Raw genomic sequence first — 21,303 nt, forward strand, 5'->3', positions numbered from 1 at the left:
CGATACGAAACACGTGTTTGTTTTTTTAAGATTTTTTAAAGGAAAAAAATGGGGGAAAAAATTTTTGAAAATTTTTTTTACTTGTTGGAACTAGTGTTGCTCATCTTCATTTTCGCCAAATCGGATCCGGTAAGTCCGATCTGATTTTTGGTGAAAGCTGCGAGAAAATCGAATTTCCCATAATGCAGCCATTCAGCAGCCGGAGCTCCTTGATAAGGTCACCAAATATGTCCTCCATCTTATATATGGGCAGCAGTTCAACTGGACATCACATGACCTACCATATATAACATAAGCACAGTGTAATCCGAGGCCATTTTACAGTTGAGCACAGGACAGAGAAGCTGCATCACATCTATAACACATGGTCTGTTAAAGCCAGATATTCTACAGAGGATATATTGCTGCTGGATGTGAAAGCTTGTATAGCAGCAGAGAACTTAAACGGGGTTCTATTGGAGGGAGCAGAGAAAGAAGCTGCATGATGTTTATATGCCTATAACGTGGTCTGTACATTGGGAGAGGGAATATTTCTGCTGCTGCCAATGTATATAGCAGCAAAGCTGACAAACTACATGGGGAATATTGTAGTTTTCAGTTTGTGGCCTCAGACATTGTTCAAAATCATCAGTCTGGCCACTATGAATTATTTACAGACCATACACAGTTAGCAGTGCAGTTTGGGGAATTCAATTACATTGCACAAACAGGCACAGTTGACAAATATACAAACTATAGTCTGTGGCCTTCTGTTATCACATATCGTGCGGTCCCGGAATAGCAGCTTATTTAGTTGGAGGTCCTTTTTTTTTGTTAATATTAAACAAAAATACTCCCAAACAGGAAAACAGCAAATACACACACTGCGTGTGAGCAGCCGTTTAATCACGAGCCTTGCCACTACAAAATATTTGCAGGCCTTATGGAGTTAGCGAGTGGTTTTCTGCAAACTACAAAGTTAGCTGATACGTTACATGAAACTACACTAAAAAGTTTTTAAAAAAAGCAAAAGTAGTAAAAAAAAAAAAAGAAAAGGAAAATGTGAAGAAATCAAGGGGAAGGGGATGTGTCAGTGGTGGTAGTGGTGCTGCTGCTCTCCTTCTGCTTACCCCCCCAAATCAAAACTATGCCAATATGGAAATACAAGCTACAGCGCTCATGTTTCCATGAGGAGCAAACTCTACCCTCAAGGAGTTGCTGTTCTCCTTCTCCTGCTTTCACCATGTTTCCTGCCCTTCTCCCAAAACAAAAATTTTCTAAAGCAGAAGAAACAACTGTAGCTCTACAACGTTTTCTTGCAGAAGGCCCGTGCTTGGCTGTTCTGTGCACCTGGTGGAATTTGTTTGTAGCAAAGTTTATGACATTGCTTTCAAAACAAGCAGCACGCCACCTGCTGTCTTGCATAGCATAATTTTTGGTATCTCTACAGCTGTTTCTTGGAGCAGGTCCATGCTTGAGTGTTTTGTTCACCTGGCAGTCCTTGTAAAATTTCTGACATAGATTTCATAACAAGCAGCACACCTGCTGTGTTCCTTGGCACAATTCTTGATCTAGGAGACCCTATGTGCGCCTTCTTTTGTTTTCAGTGTCACCTCAATGCTGCAATTAACCCCTATACCACTATACACTATTTTGACCACTTTTTGGAAGAAGCACAGTGTTCCCCAGAAGTGTGGCTGTATTCCCATGCAATTTAGGGGGCTTTGCCTGCATTGGGGACTTTTTGTAGGGCAAATTAGTGAACCACATTTTTACTCCCATTGACTTTAAAGGCAGTCGGAATAGGCCCATCATGATTTTTGCGAAATTGGCCCAATACCGACCCTAAACGATTATTTCACTTATCACTCAACACTAGTTGAAACATGATTTCATTTTTATTTATACTTTTATTTAGTTCCCACAGGGAATTTGACCTTGCTATCATTTGACCACTTGTACAATACTTTAGTATTGCAGTATATAGTTATTTTGAATGATGCCTATGAAGCCCTGTTATGGGCAGGGTTTGATAGGCATCAATGTATGGCATTTCTGGGAGCCTCCAGTTGGCTCTGGGTTGCCATACTAGCCCATCGGCAACCTTGATTGCATTGTGGGGATGCTGATGAGAAACAGGAGGGGGCGCACTGACCGTTTGAACATACGGTTAGCTTGGAGCCACAGAAGTCAATGGGAGTTACACAAAACAATGTAGCACAGCAAGCAGCATTTCCGTAACTAAGGAGCTGTGGAAATGGTGTTGCCTGCTGTGCTATGCTGTTTGTGTAACTCTCACTACCAGCTATAGGCGTTACGGTCCCAGTGCAGCTCAGCCGAGCTTGGTTGTTTCTGTCATCTCAGCCACCTCGCAATCATCTTAGCCATGTTTGGACTTAGACTATTGCCCCTCAATTGTTCCCACTTTTTCCTTTATTAGCAACATTATATATATATATAATTTTTTTAAATTTTTTTATTTTATTGTAAGGTATTGAATTGGGAAATATAAGTGTACAGTATATGGTCACTTTTTCATTTAGCATTGCTGAGCGCGACACTGATTGTCGAAGCACGTGTCACATGCCAATCTGTGATGAGAACAGCGTTCATACATGCAATTGAGTTTCCAACAAGATGATGAGGCTACGGGTCACAGCCATGTAACTGAAGGTAAATCTATTGGCCGCTGCATGTGCACATTTTTGGATTTTTTTTTTTTTTTACGGATTTCTAAAAGGATACTAATCTTAAATGTAAACTGTAATCAATCTGCGAGGAGATTAATAATAAAGATACTAGATCCTCTTCAATATAATCAAACCAGCCTAAGAGAGAACAAATGCTCTCAGTATGTACCAGCTTCTGAACTGGACATGTCAAGCACACTTAGGCACCAACAAAGCAGATCTACCGTGGAGCTTCGCCAGCGCCCGTAATTAAAAGTTATTTTAAAATTATTTTCTAATTGCAGTGGGAGTGTGATTCCTCATTCCTCTAATGCCTTTGACTCCCTCATCTGTTTCTCAGAGCTCGGATGGTGTGATAATATACACATAAAGCTTGTGTTCGGCTGTGGGGAGACATCTTGGATTGTCAGATATTGTGTTCACAAATCCCAGAAACCAGAGGACTCTTCTATGTGGAATTTTTAATTGGGAGTCCTGGTGCAATTATCACTCTATATAGTGCATTGTGTGCATTACGCTGTATGTGCTAATCCAATGGCCTATTTAGATGGGTTACAAGTATGTCTTATGCAAAGAGAAAATAACCCCTTCATGACTAGTGCGGTTTGGGGTCTTTGTGCTCAGAGCAAAAAATTTGCATTTTGGAATCCTGTATTCTAAAAACGGTAATTTTTTTTAATGTTTCATAGTCTACCCCAAAATGTTCTGTTCCTTTATTTATGGGTCACATGGGGCTTCCCTTATTAGTTAAATTTGGAGTGGATATTAAATAATTATTATTTTTTTTTTTTTTTAAATACTCAGAAATGGAAAAAAATTCATTTTTCCCCCTTATTTTCCCACGCTATGTTTCAAGGTAGTTTGTTCACTTTTAACATTTACTGCAAAACGTAATCCTCTAGTTCTCCCTGTGTATTATAACGTATGACATTGTAATCGTGGGGAATACAAAAACCATTTTGTAGCTATAAGGGTGCAGTCACACGAGCGATTTTTAAGCAAATGTATAGGCGCGATCTAAAATAGTATCTACATAGAACCAATGCTTTCCAATGGAAGCGGTCACCTGCACCTGCAAAAGATAGACCATATGGGTAGCAATGGACCCAGTCACACAATCGTTCTACAGGTGAAGTGCGATTTTTTTTTTCACGCACCTATACATGCACTTAAAAAAAATCGCTTGTGTGACTGCACCCCAAGTGTATCCTCCTCCCTTAGCTTTAGCTGCAGCCTCTGTACATGGATGATAACCAACCATGAACAGAAAAGTTTTTAGTGCGTGAGATTGGAGAGGTGCGAACTTTTTTTTTTAAGGGAAGGGCATCTGTATTTATTTTTTTGTCTTTTTTCTCATTTCTATTTCACTTATTTATTTAAATTTTTTTTTTGTAAACCTTTTCTTATTTTTTTTTTACTATGGTGGCACATTTTTTATGTGTTCCCTGCTGTCCCCACACACAGACCAATGATAACAGTGACCTAATGGTAGCAGCCCATAATATCACTATTAGCAATGATCTCTAGTCACATCATCTCTGCACGCCCCGGTATACAGAGGAAATCCCTGTGATATAATCACTGAATTCGGGGGTTCAGACTTATCCCATGCTGCAGTAAAGTCCATGATTGTCAGGTCCCTGTAGCACATGAGGGATCAGCTGTCACAGCAATTAACAATGGGAACATTCCTGCAGTATGGGATGGGTTAAACAGACCACTTCTGATCCAGGTGCCGTTATCAGGACTTGAACCAATCAGGCCTCCATGTCGACACCCGGATCAGAGTCTCCTAGTAAAAGCCATAGCAGGAACTTCCTTGAACCTGGAAGCCATCTATGACCCGAGAAAAAGCGGATCATAAATATATGGCAGCTCAGCAAAGTAGCACACTGCTGGCTGCCATACATTCACGTGAGGGGAACGGGAAGGGGTTGGGGGAGTTTTCCCAGAAACATTTTTCACCTATCTACAAGATGGGTGATAAATGTTTGATCACCGTGGGTCCCACCAATCACTAGAATGGGGATCCCCAGCTTATGTTTTGGAGGAGTTTGAATGGAGCAATGGTTATGCCTGCATACTGCTACACCATTCACGGTCTACAGGACTGATAGAGATAGTGGAGTACAGCGCTCGACTGTCGCTCATACAGAATAAGTTCAAAGCTTGAAAATAATGATTTGTTAATGTAAGGGTTTAACTATCCATGCATATATATCTGTGTATATTACTGCTGGACTTTATATATTTTCTTGCTAGAACCTTCAGAGGTCACATAATGGTTTTTTTAACTCTAACTTTGCAGTTGTGGATTAAGAGCCAGTGAACTGCCCATTAATGGGCTGGGTATAAAAAGTAGATCCTAGGTGTGACAGTTTTAGCAGAGAGCCTTGTGAGGAGTGAGCTGCACCAATACTACTCGAGAGCTGGGTTTTCTGTGCCCAAGACAGAGAGCGCAACTTAGATTCCTGGAGTGCCGCCACTTAGCTGTTGCAAAGTGAGTGTCGGAGGGAGATCTGCTGTTTGTCCAAGGAAGTTACTGACGCAGGAACAGAGCTCTTACCTGGAGAAAACCACCAGTCAGAGCAGACGGATTGACAGATAGTGAAGTTTCGGTTGGGAGTAATCGTGAGTACCATCACCCAGGGTCATCACCAGTAAAACAGGTTGTTTTGACTTGATCACTACAAAGCCTCCCTAAAGGTACTGTGCTGATAATCCGTTCAGGAGACAGTGGCTGCATATTTCATTTAGCAGATGTAGTCATTTGGCTAACCGAAATTCCTACAAGACTAAAGTTACTTTAGACAAGATTCCAATTCTGGAGCCATTTGCCCCTGGCCAGGGTAAAACATTTATTGACTGTGATAATTCTATAGTGCATGAACAATATTATGGACACCCTATTTGTAGGGCATGGACCAAGTTATAATGTTAATCAAACATTAGTGAACAGTTTGCATTGTATACAAATAATCCTGTTATATGTTATCTCCATATTATTCTAAAGCATTGTTTGTTCAACTGAACCGGTGTAAAGCTTTTCCATAAACTACATTATTAGCCATTTAGGCTAAGGGTATTTTGAGAAAATGATGAAATTACATTAGCTTCATCCATATATACAGTATGCATGTGCCATCCAAATGTATACAATACCTAAGGCTTGTTCTTAGGTCCCAGCATCGAATATATGTATCGTAGCCACATGACAACAAGATGGATGGGGTTTCATAGCAGACATCCAAAACTCCAGCACCTCTTCTGAATTCGGTCCCAAGGCAGTTCATGAGCTGGCCACTACAAGGAGACAAGGTACGGACATTACTGCTACATATCTATACATAGGTGTCCATGGAGGAAATGAAACGGGGTAAAAGCCCTTTTGCAAGGGCTATTGATCATCTGCCTGATCACCCAGCCATATCATTATGCTCCTACAATCAGTGGACAAACAAGCAAGCAATTAGACAGTTTATGCAGGCAAAAAATGCTTATTTGTCGGCAGCATATCCCCCCATGTAAACAATGTATTAATGATCCTTCGTCCTCATATTAGCAATGCTCTGTGTAATTAGCGCCAATTGAAATGCTATTTGTCGATCGGCTTAGAACTGACCCTTGTAAAATGGCTCTAGGAGCCCGATCCTTGCCCGTTGTAATGAGCACTAATCGAAACATTGCATATCGACAGGTGCTCATTAACTAGTTTGAACATGGGCAGATGATTGCAGGTAAGGGAGCAAACGATTGGTCCTACAAGGTTTGTTTCCATACAAAGTCCATTTGTTGGCAGCACATCCCCGATTACATGGCGTTTTTATGCCCAAATGAAAGATTCAATTCAGCCGACGAACAAGCGTCCGCTCGTTTGTTGGCTCTACTCTGGCATATTCAGATGCACTGATGACTGGGCAAACAAACGCTTGTGCCTGATCGCCAGTCTACGTAAAAAGGGCTTACAGGAGCGATCCACTCTTTAAAAATTGATGACCTAACCTCAAGATAAGTCATCAATATCTAATTGGCGAGTGTCAGACGAACGATCGCTGCAGCCTCTTCAAAGTTTACATCTGCGCACGATCCTGTTCATACTAAGGAAGCCATATTATTTTTTATAGCAGCCATTCGAGTACTACAGGTTTGTCCCATTCACGTCAATCCATCAGGCCTGCAGTACTCACAACGGTCGCTGTATATGTAATATGGCGTTCTGATTGCTGACAGGATCATGCTAAGATGTAAACACTGAAGAGGCAGTTGCACTTGAGCAAGCAGTGCGGGTCCTTCAATCAGCTGATTGGTGGAGATACCGAGTTGTGGACCTCTACCAATCAACTTTTAAGCCCCTTTAATAATCTGTATAAATCTGGGCAGAAGCCCATCCTACTTCCCATCTAGGAGAAGTTTGTGTTTGGTGCCTTATAGTAGTAGGTCATGGTCCTAAATTTTGGTAAAAAAAAAAAAGTCTAAATGTTCAACCAATCCCCCACTAACCTTGTAGTGTGACCCTTGGACTGATGCACCCTATCTCATGGATATGGAAAGTCTTTCGGGGTGCCCGCCTGAGCTGAAGCTTCCCCGTCTCTACAGTATACATGTGACTCACTGGTCTGCTGACAGGGGGAGTATAAAGAATAATATTTCCTAAGTTACATAATGCCTTGTGTACATCGTGGACCGCGATCAATGCTTGAATAGAAGTATTGGCTTTACTTTGAACATCCAAATTGAGTTGAAAATCCAGCAGGAAAATGTTCATCACCAGCTAATCTAATCTCACCAAGGATCATAAATCAATATCACGAGAGAATACATTTTCCTTTCTCAGATACTCTAAAGGTCAGTAATATTTATTAAACCAGATGCCTATATGTCTCATCTTTGGAACATATGCTTCTCATAGTCAAACGCTGTCTCAATCCTCCGCGCCGGTCCCTGAAGCAGGTGTCGGAGGCAGCTTTCCAACTTTATGTTCTTAGGCAGCAAACATTGCATATTAAAATGTGTATTTGCTCCAATACACTCTAGAACCGGCTGACGCTTGGACTCCCCAAGTAGAATTCGCCATTGTTCTTCTACATTCATACATGCACGATATTTTAAAGAACAAATTGTAATGTCAAGTACTTAAGGCCTCTTGTAGCACATTCATTATCCTGTGCCAGCAATTATTCTTCCCATTATAATGAGTAATCATTACCTACAGTGATGTCAGCCAACCCCGTGCATGGGACTTTAATTCATCCAAATGGCCATCTGACACATTCAGCCTACTCTCACAGTCACCATGTGAATCATACTTAAAGGGGTTGTACCACAATTGCAAGTTATCTCCTAGGGATCCTGAGAACAGGGGTCCGGAGTCTCTCAAACTGCTCTTGGTGGGATTATTGCACACCTCGGAGTGTTAATACTGAACGGAGAACTGGGCGTGCAAGTGCACTGGTGCTCCATTTACTTTGAATGGGATTGTGGAGATACCCGAGCGGGTGCCACTTGGCTATTTCCTTCAGCCCCATTGAAATGAGTGAAGCGCTGAACACGCCTGCTTGGTCAGCACTCCCATCACTGCTGGGAAAGAAGCAACCCCTATAGTAGCAGGTGAGCGGGACACGGGAATCCCATTCTCAAGATCGAAGGGATCTCAACGGTGAGACTCCCACCGATCATCAAGTTATGCTCTAGAACTCCTTTCACAGCATATCTTTTGAGTCCATCTGGCATTCTAGAGAGGAAGAGATGAGGTGGACAAGCATGGATACTGCTCTTCAGTGTAGTTTTTAGACTAACTTTGCAGTTTCTTTGTTGACCCAATATGTTGGGAGTCCCAAAAACTGGAACCGCCAACTGTCCCATATTAATGACATATATTGTTGATATACCAAAAATGTCTGGGAACACTCTTAAGTTTTACTGCGACCCTTGGGAGTGGTACAATCTGTGGCCCTCAAAGCGGTATGTATATCCCATTGTTTATGATGCTTCATCTGTCCCATGCCTAGTTGGCTTCAATAACCAAGTGCAGAAAAATAGTATACATGGACTTCAGAAAATCACATAAGCCTGTCCATAGTTGGCTTCATTTCAGTGCATTCTACATACTATCTAAACAAAAACAAGTCATTAAAGTTTCACCTTCCGCTATTATGAAACGATTTACCATCTTCAAGGCAGGATAACAAGTAGCCACTTCAATAAAGTGTAGTTGACTGGTTCTTTACAATCGCACTTGTGAAGGGCATTATTTAGGAGTGAGTTACCATTCATTACAATATGCTGGAATGTATCAGATGGGTAATCTCATCTGCCCATTATTAGCAGGGCATAGTTACAACAGAAAACTAATCATGGCTGGGTAATCCCTGGGAACAGCGTCTAAATGACCTGCTTAGGGGAAAATTAAGCCAAATAACGCAATATCATAATCTTCTACTTTGCTCAATAATTTAACTGCTCCTCTTGTACGCCGCACAATGGCCCGAAAGCACCTGCTCTTTAAGTAAGTTACAAATGATATACATTAAGTCCAAAGAATGGAATCTGACATGAGATTCATGCGTTGGACTCCATTATTTTGTCATTCTCTGCTCCTTGATCCAGTGTCACAGATCTGAGGCACCATCTGTAATCTGGGCTAAAACCTTGTTGGGGGATAAAGACCACACAAAAGGAGAAATAGAGTCCTAGGAGATGTTAAAATAAGTAAACACCTTTGTGTCAGCGAAATAGCTGATAAAGCAGATTAGCGTCTGGTGCGCTGGAGTTCCCAGATCAGAAGGCGAAGTCCTGTACGATCTTTGTAGCCAGCACGCTTCTGTGATCACAGCCCTGGCGACATGCTGGGGCCGGCCCGTTTCCCCCAGTGGCTCTCCAAAGAGCAGATTATGTAGAATAACAATTTCATTGTCGCTGTGTAATTCCCTCCGTGACCGTGACTGTGGGTAACAACATCGACCCTTGATGCCTCGTCCCTACCAACCATTTACACAGGCTTGACAGCCCTAGCAACAGCCTCCCATGAGATCATCATGGGCAAGCTTTAACATCAAGTGCATCAACTAATCCCCCAAACCTGAACGCAGGGGTTCTACTTATTGGACTTTAGACTTTCTCAGGGCGTTGGATCTGTAGATAGTAGCAAGATGGTTTGCTTCCAAGGCACATTTGTAGCATCTAAAAATCTCCCTTTTTTATAACGTATAGTAATTAACATGACTGTGTTTTGTTTTTGATCATTTTTGATCACATCGATTTGTCTACAGAGAAGCCTGAAGATACATTGGCCTCCCGATAGAATATTTTCAGCATACATCGGCATTTCCTGGGTCGCTGTAACAAACATACATTGTAGATTAGACAATTATCAGCATCTGCATTTCACCTGTAATGCATGTATATTAATGAAGTGCAACACCGATGGGCGGTCTAGTAGCGCCTCTCCAAAGTACAGTGCGGTACTACACATCCAGTACTGCCCTTTACCTGCTCCTCTGGACATCAGCTGCATGGTACTTTTCTGGACCCTGGAGAAGCTCTCATCCTCATCATAGAAAGGGATTTACAACTTCCAGAAGATCATTCTGCCTTTTTTTTATGTAAGAACTTAATTTATCTGTATTAGCTATCTGCTTCATTAATTTCTTTAACCCCTTACTGATCAAATAATGTACATATACGTCATGTGGTAATGAAGGTTGTATGGAGCGGGCTCGGGAGCAGAGTCTGGCTGCATACCGAGTGACCATCAGCTATTTTTGAAAGCGACTGGTAACGGGCGCAGAGTTAGTGCTAATCATGGCAGTTAACTCTTTAGATGCTGTGGTGAGAGCTGACCACACCGCCAAAGTCAATGGGAGAGTGGGTGCCCCCTTCCATGCCCCAACGGCACCCCTTGTGACATGATTGGGGGGTGCCAATAGGTTAACATGGCAGCCTGGAGCCTGCTGAAGGTTGGGCTTCATAGGCAGCGTTCATTATAACCATATACTGCAATATCGAAGTATTGCAGCATGTAGTATAAGGTTAAAAAAAAAAGTTTAATAAAGTTTTTTCAATAGTAAAAAAATGTAAAAATATTAAATGTTCAAAACACAACCCATTTCCCATAAAAAATCTAAGTAATTAAAAATAATCCACATATTTGATATTGCTATGTTTGTAAAAGTCCAAACCATTAAAACATCACAATATTTATCCCACACTGTGAAGGGCATTAAAAAAAAAACAAAAAAACAGAATGCCTTTTTTTTATATTGTGGCTCCTAAAAAAGTAATAAAAAAGGTGTGTATTTTCCAATAAAGTACTAATCAAAATTATAGCTCAACATGCAAAAAACGAACCTTCAAACAGCCCCATCGATAAAAAAGCAAAAAGTTATGGGTCTTGGAATATAGCGATTGAAAGCAACTTTTGTTTGAAAAAAGTGTACTTTTTAGAGATGAGCGAACGTACTCGTCCGAGCTTGATACTCCTTCGAGTATTAGCGTGTTCGAGATGCTCGTTACTAGAGGCGAGCAGCACACGATGTTCGAGTTACTTTCACTTTCATCTCTGAGACGTTAGCGCGCTTTTCTGGCCAATAGAAAGACAGGGAAGGCATTACAACTTCCCCCTGCGACGTTCAAGCCCTATACCACCCCCCTGCAGTGAGTGGCTGGCGAGATCAGGTGTCACCCGAGTATATAAATCGGCCCCCCCCGCGGCTCGCCACAGATGCATTCTGACAGAGATCAGGGAAAGTGCTGCTGATGCCGGAGCTGCTATAGGGAGAGCGTTAGGAGTGATTTTAGGCTTCAAGAACCCCAACGGTCCTTCTTAGGGCCACATCTGACCGTGTGCAGTAGTGTGGAGGCTGCTTTTTGCAGTGTTGCACTTTTTTTTCTTTTTTTGTATATCGGCCGTGCAGAGCATTGCGTCCTGCAGTAATTTTACATAGTCCACGGCCAGTAGTGGTGGTGAGGCAGGGACAGTGAAAGACATATCCAGTCTATATAGGCAGTGGGCTTTTCCAAAAAAATTTGGGAAAAAAAATCTATTTGGGCTGCCTGTGACCGTCCTGACTGTACTGCGTCTCTGCTGGGGGTAGTTGTCCTAATTCATACGCAGCCAGCTAAGTGTTACAGCAGGCTTGCGCAAAATTCTTTCCTGCCTCTGCGTTGCCTCTTACATCACCGCTGTCATCCTGTCCAGAGTGAAACAGTCTGCAGTAATTTTACATAGTCCACGGCCAGTAGTGGTGGTGAGGCAGGGACAGTGAAAGACATATCCAGTCTATATACGCAGTGGGCTTTTCCAAAAAAATTTGGGAAAAAAAATCTATTTGGGCTGCCTGTGACCGTCCTGACTGTACTGCATCTCTGCTGGGGGTAGTAGTCCTAATTAATACGCAGCCAGCTAAGTGTTACAGCAGGCTTGTGCAAAATTCTTTCCTGCCTCTGCTGTGCGTTCTGTAAGCGAAGTCAGCCTCCAACCACAGGCCAATAAGCGGCACATTTAATTACAGCGTTCTGTTTCTGCACTACTAGTAATACAGCATGCTGAGGGGTAGGGGTAGGCCTAGAGGACGTGGACGCGGGCGAGGACGCGGAGGCCCAAGTCAGGGTGTTGGCACAGGCCGAGCTCCTGATCCAGGTGTATCGCAGCCGACTGCTGCGGGATTAGGAGAGAGGCACGTTTCTGGCGTCCCCACATTCATCTCACAATTAATGGGTCCACGCGGTAGACCTTTATTAGAAAATGAGCGGTGTGAGCAGGTCCTGTCGTGGATGGCAGAAAGTGCATCCAGCAATCTATCGACCACCCAGAATTTGAAATTGGGTTCATCCCTTTGCTCTTATGCGCATAACATTACAAGGGTTACACCCACGGTCCATCATTTTCCCCTTTCTACAATTAAGCATTTGTACGCCCCGTTACCTACAGTGACGGTAATTGGATTGGCAGCACCCTACTAACTTTTTTAATTCTTTATTTAATTTATTTTCAGAGTTTGTTTAATCAATATGAAATTTGATCAAAATTAGAACACCTAAACTCACTTACTTATTCAACCAAACTATCCCATTCACTTGGGAGTTGTCCACTCGGTCCCAGAAGCCACAAGAGAGGGAGGAGGGTAGGATACGCCAGGAAGAAAGGGGGGACACGAGGATAGGTATGGAGAAAAGAGACGAGCAGGGGACGTATAGGGCGCCAAAAAAAAAAGAACGCAATCCTCAACCACCCTCCTACAACTTATTACATTATTAGTATTTTATTAGCTAAAAGTAAGAGGGCCTAAGAATGACGGATTAGAGCTCTGATTTGGGTGCCGGGTGGAGGATCCAACAAGCTCAGTGAGCACATAGGTTCTTATACTCCTCTGACTTTTGGAACTCAATCCAATAGTACCATGTTTTTAAGAACTTGTCCTGTGTGTCTTTGATGGATGCTGTAAGGTCCTCCATCTTCATAATCGCATGGACCTTATGAAACCACATTGAAATAGAGGGAGGTGACGATTGTCACCAGTTTCCTACTAACTATTATATCAGGATCACATCCTTAGTAGAGTCGCTTCACCCTTCTCTTCTCTTACAATGTAATACTGACACTGTTCTGGCTCAAAAAAGTTACAGCATTGGGTACAATTTCTTAGGTTGTAGCAATCACCAAGAAACAAGTATAAAACAGGTTTCTGTTTTCCCAGTGCTTGCAGTAGTTTCCCCTAAGACTCTGCTCCCATCTGCTTTGGAGGCTGCGCTATTGCGTCAGGTGAAATGCTGAAGTGAATGACGGAAACTGACAGAGGCCATTGCATCTAACGGGTTCCGTCAGGTGCTGTTTGTCCGTGCTATGATGGGGATCCAACACTTTAGGTTCATTTGTGGTTTGGCTCCTACAACAAAACCGACCAATGGAAAATTACAGTGCTAGTGTGAACCTAACCTAAATACTAAAAAAAAATACTACGATAAACTAATTTCACGTGTATGCGTTTCTAGATGTGCCTCCAGTAGAATACATCCGGCAGTACACAAGATGACTGTAGTCTTCATAACCTTCATCTAAACAGAGACTCGACTCAACCATGGGGCATATTTCTTACAGTGTAGAGAGGGAGACAGAATATTGCCAGATGGGGCCGACAAAAAATCCTCTCAGTAGAATAAAGAATTTGGCATGCTGAAATATCCCCCTTCCCCGCCATCTGCCTTCAGGGACTATATGTAGACAGACAGTGTACAAGCAGTACTTACAATCATCCACTAGGGCAGGACCTCCATAGGTATACAGAGCATGCTTGAAAAAGACCTGACTGAAAGGTCGAAATGTAGCAACCATTTGTATGGCAACCATTTTTTTTTTAATGGAGGAATAAAGGTTTGAAATTTTTTACTGCATCTATATGCTGCCGCGGGCTTTCTTTTCATTTGCCTTCAGGGACTAGTTGAGAGACCTCCATTGGTTAATCGTTGCCAGATTCCGATTTTCATGAGTATTAGTTGCTTTAAAGGGAACCAGTCATCACGTTTAAGCCCCATAAACCACGTTATGGAACTCAAACTTTAGGGAACAGGGAGTGCTGTTTAATACTCACCTGTCCCTTGTTCCAGCACTAAGGTGACACTTCAGCCTAAATGGGGGCTTCATAAGCAGCGCGGCATATGTATATAAATTATTATGAGGCTTGTAAAAAAAAATGCCATGAATTTTTACATGCCTTTTTTGTTCTTTTTATATACGTCATGCATTTTAAAAAGCATGTCATGGCCAAAAAATAATAGTAAAATACACCAAAATTGAGGGGAAGGTCTACAAAAAGCATTGTTTGCACTGCATTTCATATCTCCCTACTGACCCACAGCTATCATCTGGCTGCTGAGTTTTATGCACAAAACATGCAGTTTTTTCTAAAACTCCTCAAAGTATTTATGCTGTATTTATATGTATCAAGTATTGAAGTACATGGAGTAATTATTCCAAAATTCTGTGAATTATTTACTTCTTCAATCAAAATATAGGCATCCAAAATCATAATTCTTCTGTAAAATGCTATCCAAATGGCATGGAAGTGGATGCAAAACTTTTACTGAAATTCCATTGGTTGCAAGGAAAGGCTGTTTAACCTAACCCATGTAATACTGTAATATCTGCATTGATCATTTGTCTCTTTTTGAGCCTTTGAAGTGCAAGCCCTCAATAGTCCACTTGTATAGAAGTGTCTGAAGAGAAAAACGGGCAAAAGAAAGGCACATAAGAGCCTTTTCTAGTAAAGGAGGCATCCTTAATCTGATCAGCTAATAGTTCATTTACCCCTCGTGAATTGCTGCCTCCATCACACAACAAATGGTCATTTCAAGAAGTGATCTTGTCTTGTGAGGTCCTCTGCTTTAATAACACCCGAGACACTTTCAAGTGGTATATTCATTACCGAATAATGAAAAGAGCTCCTTCCACAGATTTGTTATTGTACCACGCCATTCATTGGGAAAACATCTGCTCAGCTTTCCAATATTACCAAATTTATTGTTTGGGTTCTAACCCCCCCCCCCCCTCCTCCCCCTTTTACTGAGCATTCACTAATGAGTCTATAATGTGCGGTGGCCAAACGCACTGAAGAGCTCTTGTCTGTAATCTGGACAAGTAATGTACGTTTTGTTTGTTTGTTTATTTTATATTATAGCAGATGAAAGGGGTGGAAGGGGGGGGGGGGTGAGAATTGCTTGGCACTTGTTGGGTGTGGGCATGCCAGTATGCAGTGTGAAGGTGGTATGAGTGTACTGAGCCAGCATTATCTATTCAGAAATGCCTCTCTGCTTTTGGATAAAGTGGCAGCTTGGCATTCCAGGGATGTGACCATTGTATCTATTGAAATTAAGAAAACAAACAAACATTCTACAAGGAAAAAGTAAAAAAAACTAATATAGAATGATTCTAAAAAATAATCATTGCATTAGTAAGCGATTTCTAAATACAGCTGACAGGGGGGAAAAGAACAAAGCAACAAAAAAAGGCAGAAGTGAATAGGAAAAATAATGAATTGTGATTTTTTTCTTTAATTCCAAAAACTTTGCATCAGTTGGACAGCCAAAGTGCAGAAAATTCTAGGCCATTGGATGTGAACTTATATAGGAGGCCATTCTTTGTGGCATAGCCTGTAAAGCACCCATGCATAATGCTGCAAGTAGCAATTCAGACACAGCGGTACTGCTAAACTAGATTGACTCCACTTCAATCAATCAGATCTCTGAAGGTCTCAAACACTAGTGGAGCTAGATGATCTTGTGTTAGGAGCGGGTAATTGGACTAAATGCCAAGTAGAAAAGTCCAGCACTCGATCACTCAGTGAAAAATATAAAAATATAAACAAAGTTTAAAGAAAAAAAAAAAAAAGGAAAATCAGGACGTCCCGGTTAGCTTACTAGTTTCAAACTACATAGAAGGAGTGAGAATCCTGTGTGGCTTGAAACTAGTAGTCTAATCAGGATGTCTTGATTTTACCATTTTTAACCCTTTAGTTACCAGGCTAATTTTGGTCCTAAGTAGAGATGAGCGAGCGTACTCGACCACGCCCCTTTTTTGCCCGAGCACCGTGATTTTCGAGTACTTCCGTACTCGGGCGAAAAGATTCGGGGGGCGCCGTGGGTGAGTGGGGGGTTGCAGCGGGGAGTGGGGGGGGGGGAGGGAGAGAGGGCTCCCCCCTGTTCCCCGCTGCTACCCCCCGCCTCCGCCACTCCTCCCCCCGCCCCCCGGAATCTTTTCACCCGAGTACGGAAGTACTCGAAAATCGCGGTGCTCGATCGAGTAATTACTCGAAACAAGTAGGTTCGCTCATCTCTAGTCCTAAGGATGTAACGATTTGGGGGGCAATTTTTATTTCCACTTTTCAAAAGCATGTATATTTTTGTGTTGACATGGCCATATGGGGGCTTGTTATTTGCGTAGTGAGCTGCAGTTTTTATTGGTACCATTTTTTGGATAGATGTATTGTATGACTTTTATTACATTTTTTGTATGACAGGGAGAAAAAACACCTCAATGCTGTTATTGTTGTGTGATTTTTTCCCCCCCTGCAGATTAGTATGATTAGTACAATAAAGAAATTATCATTTTTCTTAGGTTTTTCAATTTTTGCACAGAAAACCCTTTTATTTGCATCGCTGCATTCAAAGTCCAATAACTTATTAGTTTTTCTATTAGCAGACCTCTGTGAGGCTTTGTTTTTTGCACGAAGAGTTGTAGTTTTTATTGGTACCATTTTGGGGTACATATGGCTTTGTTTGATCACTTGTGTTATTTTTTTTGGAAGGCAAAATGAACAAAATAAGAGTTTTGGCTTAGTTTTTTGTACTTTCTTTTTAACAGTGTTTGCTGTGCAAAATAAGTGTGTTCAATTTATTCTACAGCTGTTACTGATGCGATGATACATGGGGGCTTTTTTATTTTTCTTTAAACAGCGGAAAGTGCTCATAAACATTCTTTTCTTTTTTTTTAACCATTTTTATTGTTTTACCTTTTTTAGGTCCCAGTTGTGGAATTGAACCTGCAATCCTATGAACGCTCTGATAATACATTGCATTACTTCTGTATTGCAATACATTATTATTATTTATTGGTCAGGGCAGAACCAGACGCTATTGTCTGGCATCTGCGTTTCACTCCGCGAATACATGGTGAAGGGCTGATAATGTCACAGAGGGAACACCCTTCCTCTGTGAATTCTTTACATGATGCAGTGAACATTGTTGCTGTGTGAGGCCGACTTTCAGTCACAGCCGACTCCCGCTGCGGATGGTGCAGGCTCACCACCTTCCAGCCACTGGACAGAGAGCTGGGCCTTTGTATTTGCACCTGTTTCAGTCTTTTATAGCATATGACATAAAATTCTGATAGGTGTAGCACCCAAAAGTGGGACACATATGAATCTCAAGATGTGATGCCCCCAGCTGGCTGTATGTGGAAGCTAAGGGTGGTTGGGAGTAGAGAAACAGCTAAGCAGGTCGTCTTTTGTGGTCTGTGACTCCAATAGAAGTGAAAGGGAGTTGCAGAAACAGCGTAGCATTGTTTCTCTCATGGGGAATACAAGTATTTACTAAAACAGACGTGTCAAGAGAGCTGCCAGATCCTCTGAAACTTTGATATAGTTGCATAAATTGTTGGCAATGCTCTTGAGCTAAAGCCGGACAAGTATATTAATGTAGTAAGTTCTCAACATAGTAGAGTGATTGCTTGCTGCAAAGTGGATTGCCTAGATGGCATAAAGTTATAGCAAACTCTTATGGAGCTTCTACAGCAGCCGAGGTGTTGGCGCGATATAACAATCATGCCCATCAGGGCTCATTTCCTTAACCTTTTAACACAGGCTGAGAATTGGCTCAGGAGAACGAATGATCGCTAATGCAATTGTTCATCCCCATAGACCGACTGTACATCTCCCTGTCCTCAAGGGGAAAAACATACCAGTGAGCAGCAAGCATTTTTATAGTCACATAAGCAAGTTGATCAGCTGAAGAACGAGCGTTGACTCATTCGTCAGCTTATGATTTGTCCATTTACAAGGCTCAATTGGCCGGCAAACGGGAGTCCAAGGGAATGTTCGGGCCCTTTGATTGGGCCATTAGGGTAGGTCCACATTTGATGGGAAGGCTGTGGATTTCACATGTAAAATCCACAATACGCTACCTTGCCAAGCTTGTGGATGAGATTTTAACAAATGTAGAATTTTTCAACATTCTAAACTGGCCCGTTGAGTGGATTTTTAAATATCATGTCAATGTCTGTTGCACAGATTTCCTGTGGATTTCACCCCTTCAATGTAGCGGGGTACAATCCACCATGTGCTGCCATGAACTTAGGCAGCTTATACTTATTTTCAGTTTTTTTAAGCAGGTTATGAAGCTAAAACACGGATGGAAAAGGCTTAGTAGAATCCATCCTTTGTACTTGCTCTCCCTTCATGATCCAATCCTGGTTTTGAGTTCAATAAAAATATATAAAAATACCTGCGTGAAACCTTGCTGTGTATGGGCAGTGTTAGCCTTGAGAGCTGGTAGATCTATACAGGTGCCAACCTCGTGATACAAACAAGAATGTGTCTATTCACACAGCTGAAACTTTGATATAATTGCACAAACTGTAGGCGATGCTCCTCAAGCTATAAGCAGGCTGATACTTTGTAGCAAATTATCAGGACAGTCGAGAGATTTTCGTTTGGTGCAGTTGATTGCTTGAACTGCAGAAAGTTGTAGCAAACTCTTAGCCTTGAGAAGAGAACTTCTGGCTCCGTACAGGTGTCCAGCCTCTTGATACAAGTAAGAATGTGTCAATACTGGCAAGAAACGGGGATCTTTAAAATAGTGATACTTTTCATTACACAATGTTTAGGCTTCACTTACCTAACGCTGGAAACCCACTTTAAGACGCACGTATCTGCAATATGGATCCGTAATACAGATGTGTTCCAGATGGCATGTATTGTATTTTAGCCGCACTTCATTAGCGGTGAGCGATTCCAGCGACCTGATTAGTTGTTGGGTACACACCCCCCTTTGGAGATCTGCACAAGTACTAGTTCACGAGAACCGCGGGGGGTTAGGTTTAGGGTTGGGGTTAGTTGCCGACCCTCCTACGGCCGTGCTGCTGCTTATTTAATGGGCTGCCCACTCGGGCACATCTCCAAAGGGGGTGTGTACCCAACAACCAATCAGGTCGCTGGAATCGCTCACCGCTACTGAAGTGCGGCTGAAATACAAAATATGCTTCCAGATGACATTACATTAGTGATCTGCATGTGTGGTTACTAGTTTTATTGTCTACCGATCCGTTTTTGCCTAATAGAAAAAATTAGTACAAATAGTGAGGGGGGGTGGGGGGTGGAAGTTCATTCTGCATTTCCATAAACGGCCGTGAAACATATGGCCATGTGAATATACCTGGATTTACACAAGCCTCACGTTACAGTCCGCAAACCATGGATCAAATATGGAGTTCAAATTCGCCTGCTTGAAAGCAGCCAAAGTTGCGCGGTATTCCCAAATTCTACTTCGATTAAGGGCCCTTTTACGTGGAACGATTATCATTTAAATGATGGTTGAATTGTGCGAAAATAAGCGAGTCGTTCAGTGGAAACATGGCCAACGTTAATTAGTTCGCTTATTATTCATTCTTTTTAGGCAGGCAAAAAAGAAATAATCGTTCATAGCTTGCCAGTCATTCCGTATAAAAAGCGATTATTTGGTCATTCGCAAACCATTCTCATGCATTTCCAGGCTCCCCTGACAGACCAACGATGGATGAACGAGCTGGGATGAAAAAATTACGAAAAACTTTTAAACAATTATCTGCATGTAAATGGAGGTAGTTTGAAAGCAAACGACTTGTTGGCTCATTCCATTAAAGGGGTTGTCCCGCGAAATCAAGTGGGGTTATACACTTCTGTATGGCCATATTAATGCACTTTGTAATATACATCGTGCATTAAATATGAGCCATACAGAAGTTATTCACTTACCCCCTCCGGTGCTGGCGTCCCCGTCTCCATGGCTCCGTCTAATTTCGGTGTCTTCTTGCTTCTTTAGACGCGCTTGCGCAGTCCGGTCTTCTGCTGTGTTGACTGGGGCTGCCCCGGCATGCTCGCTGGTCTGCGCGTCGTCATCGTAGCTCCGCCCCGTCACGTGGTGCCGATCAGCCAATTAGGTGGCTGTAATCGGCAGTGGAACGCAAGACATCCACGGTGCACCATGGGAGAAGACCCGCGGTGCACCATGGGAGAAAACCGCGGTGCATCATTGGGAAAGGACCGGCGGCCATCTTTAAAGAAGAAATTTTAAAAGTTCACGAAACGAGGTACTGGTAAGTAGAAACGCTCTTTTATAACGCTTTCCAAGGGTAGTGTACTATGTTTGCTTTAGACGGGGACTGGGAGGAGAAAAAAATTTGATTTCTGCCGCGGGACAACCCCTTTAATTGTTCCGTGTAAACGGACCCTTGTAAACTTTCTTTAGAGAACATATCAACCAAGAAAGGAGGAGAAAAAGTTAATTATAAAATAGTCCATTAAATCAGGCTAAAAGAATAGAGAAGCAAGGAGGAAAATAATATAATTTACTGCAATCCAAAGCATTTGTCCCCGTGTACCTTGTAAGGGCCACCTGCTTTTACACTTAATCAGAAAATATCTGTTTAAGACCGTTACAACTCGTAATCTAAATCCTGGAAAACCGGGAATTTTTACGAAGTTAAAAAAACTAAGAAAATTAGAAAAAAGAAAGAAAGGCTCATATCGAATACGCCATGACTTCTAGAAACCGTCTAATTAGCAGAATAATGCCAGGTACAACACTACATGCAGAGATAAGAGCATAGCCTTCATTCATTGCCATACATTGGTGTATGGTTGCGATTAGGCTGCTATTTAACGAGTGTTTGCACCTGCTGGTTCTCCCAACAACTGCTGGACTGCACCTACAAGCGCAGGTACAGCCCGGCAATCACAGATGTAGCATACGCCAAGCTAATGTTAGGTGCAATACATCTGCTTATATAATGTGCCGAGAGTTGAGTGCGTTACACAATTCACTTAGCCATTGACAAATACGTAACTGTCGGGTTATGCAAATTGCGTAGGGGCGCTACGTTAACACTGTT

The 21,303-nt window shown here is 42.1% G+C and overlaps 1 protein-coding gene across 2 annotated transcripts in view; it reads right to left on the reverse strand.

Annotated features, from left to right (window-relative positions):
* FBXW4 (F-box and WD repeat domain containing 4) overlaps positions 1-21,303 on the reverse strand; it is a 168,656-nt gene that overhangs the window by 15,067 nt on the left and 132,286 nt on the right. For both annotated transcript variants that reach the window (XM_066600955.1, XM_066600954.1), the window contains one exon: positions 5,832-5,972. In XM_066600955.1, the coding sequence (XP_066457052.1) occupies positions 5,832-5,972 (141 nt within the window). The remainder of the gene's footprint in view (positions 1-5,831; positions 5,973-21,303) is intronic.

Source organism: Eleutherodactylus coqui, chromosome 4, assembly GCF_035609145.1.
Source record: "Eleutherodactylus coqui strain aEleCoq1 chromosome 4, aEleCoq1.hap1, whole genome shotgun sequence".
Classification (NCBI taxonomy): Eukaryota; Metazoa; Chordata; class Amphibia; order Anura; family Eleutherodactylidae; genus Eleutherodactylus; species Eleutherodactylus coqui.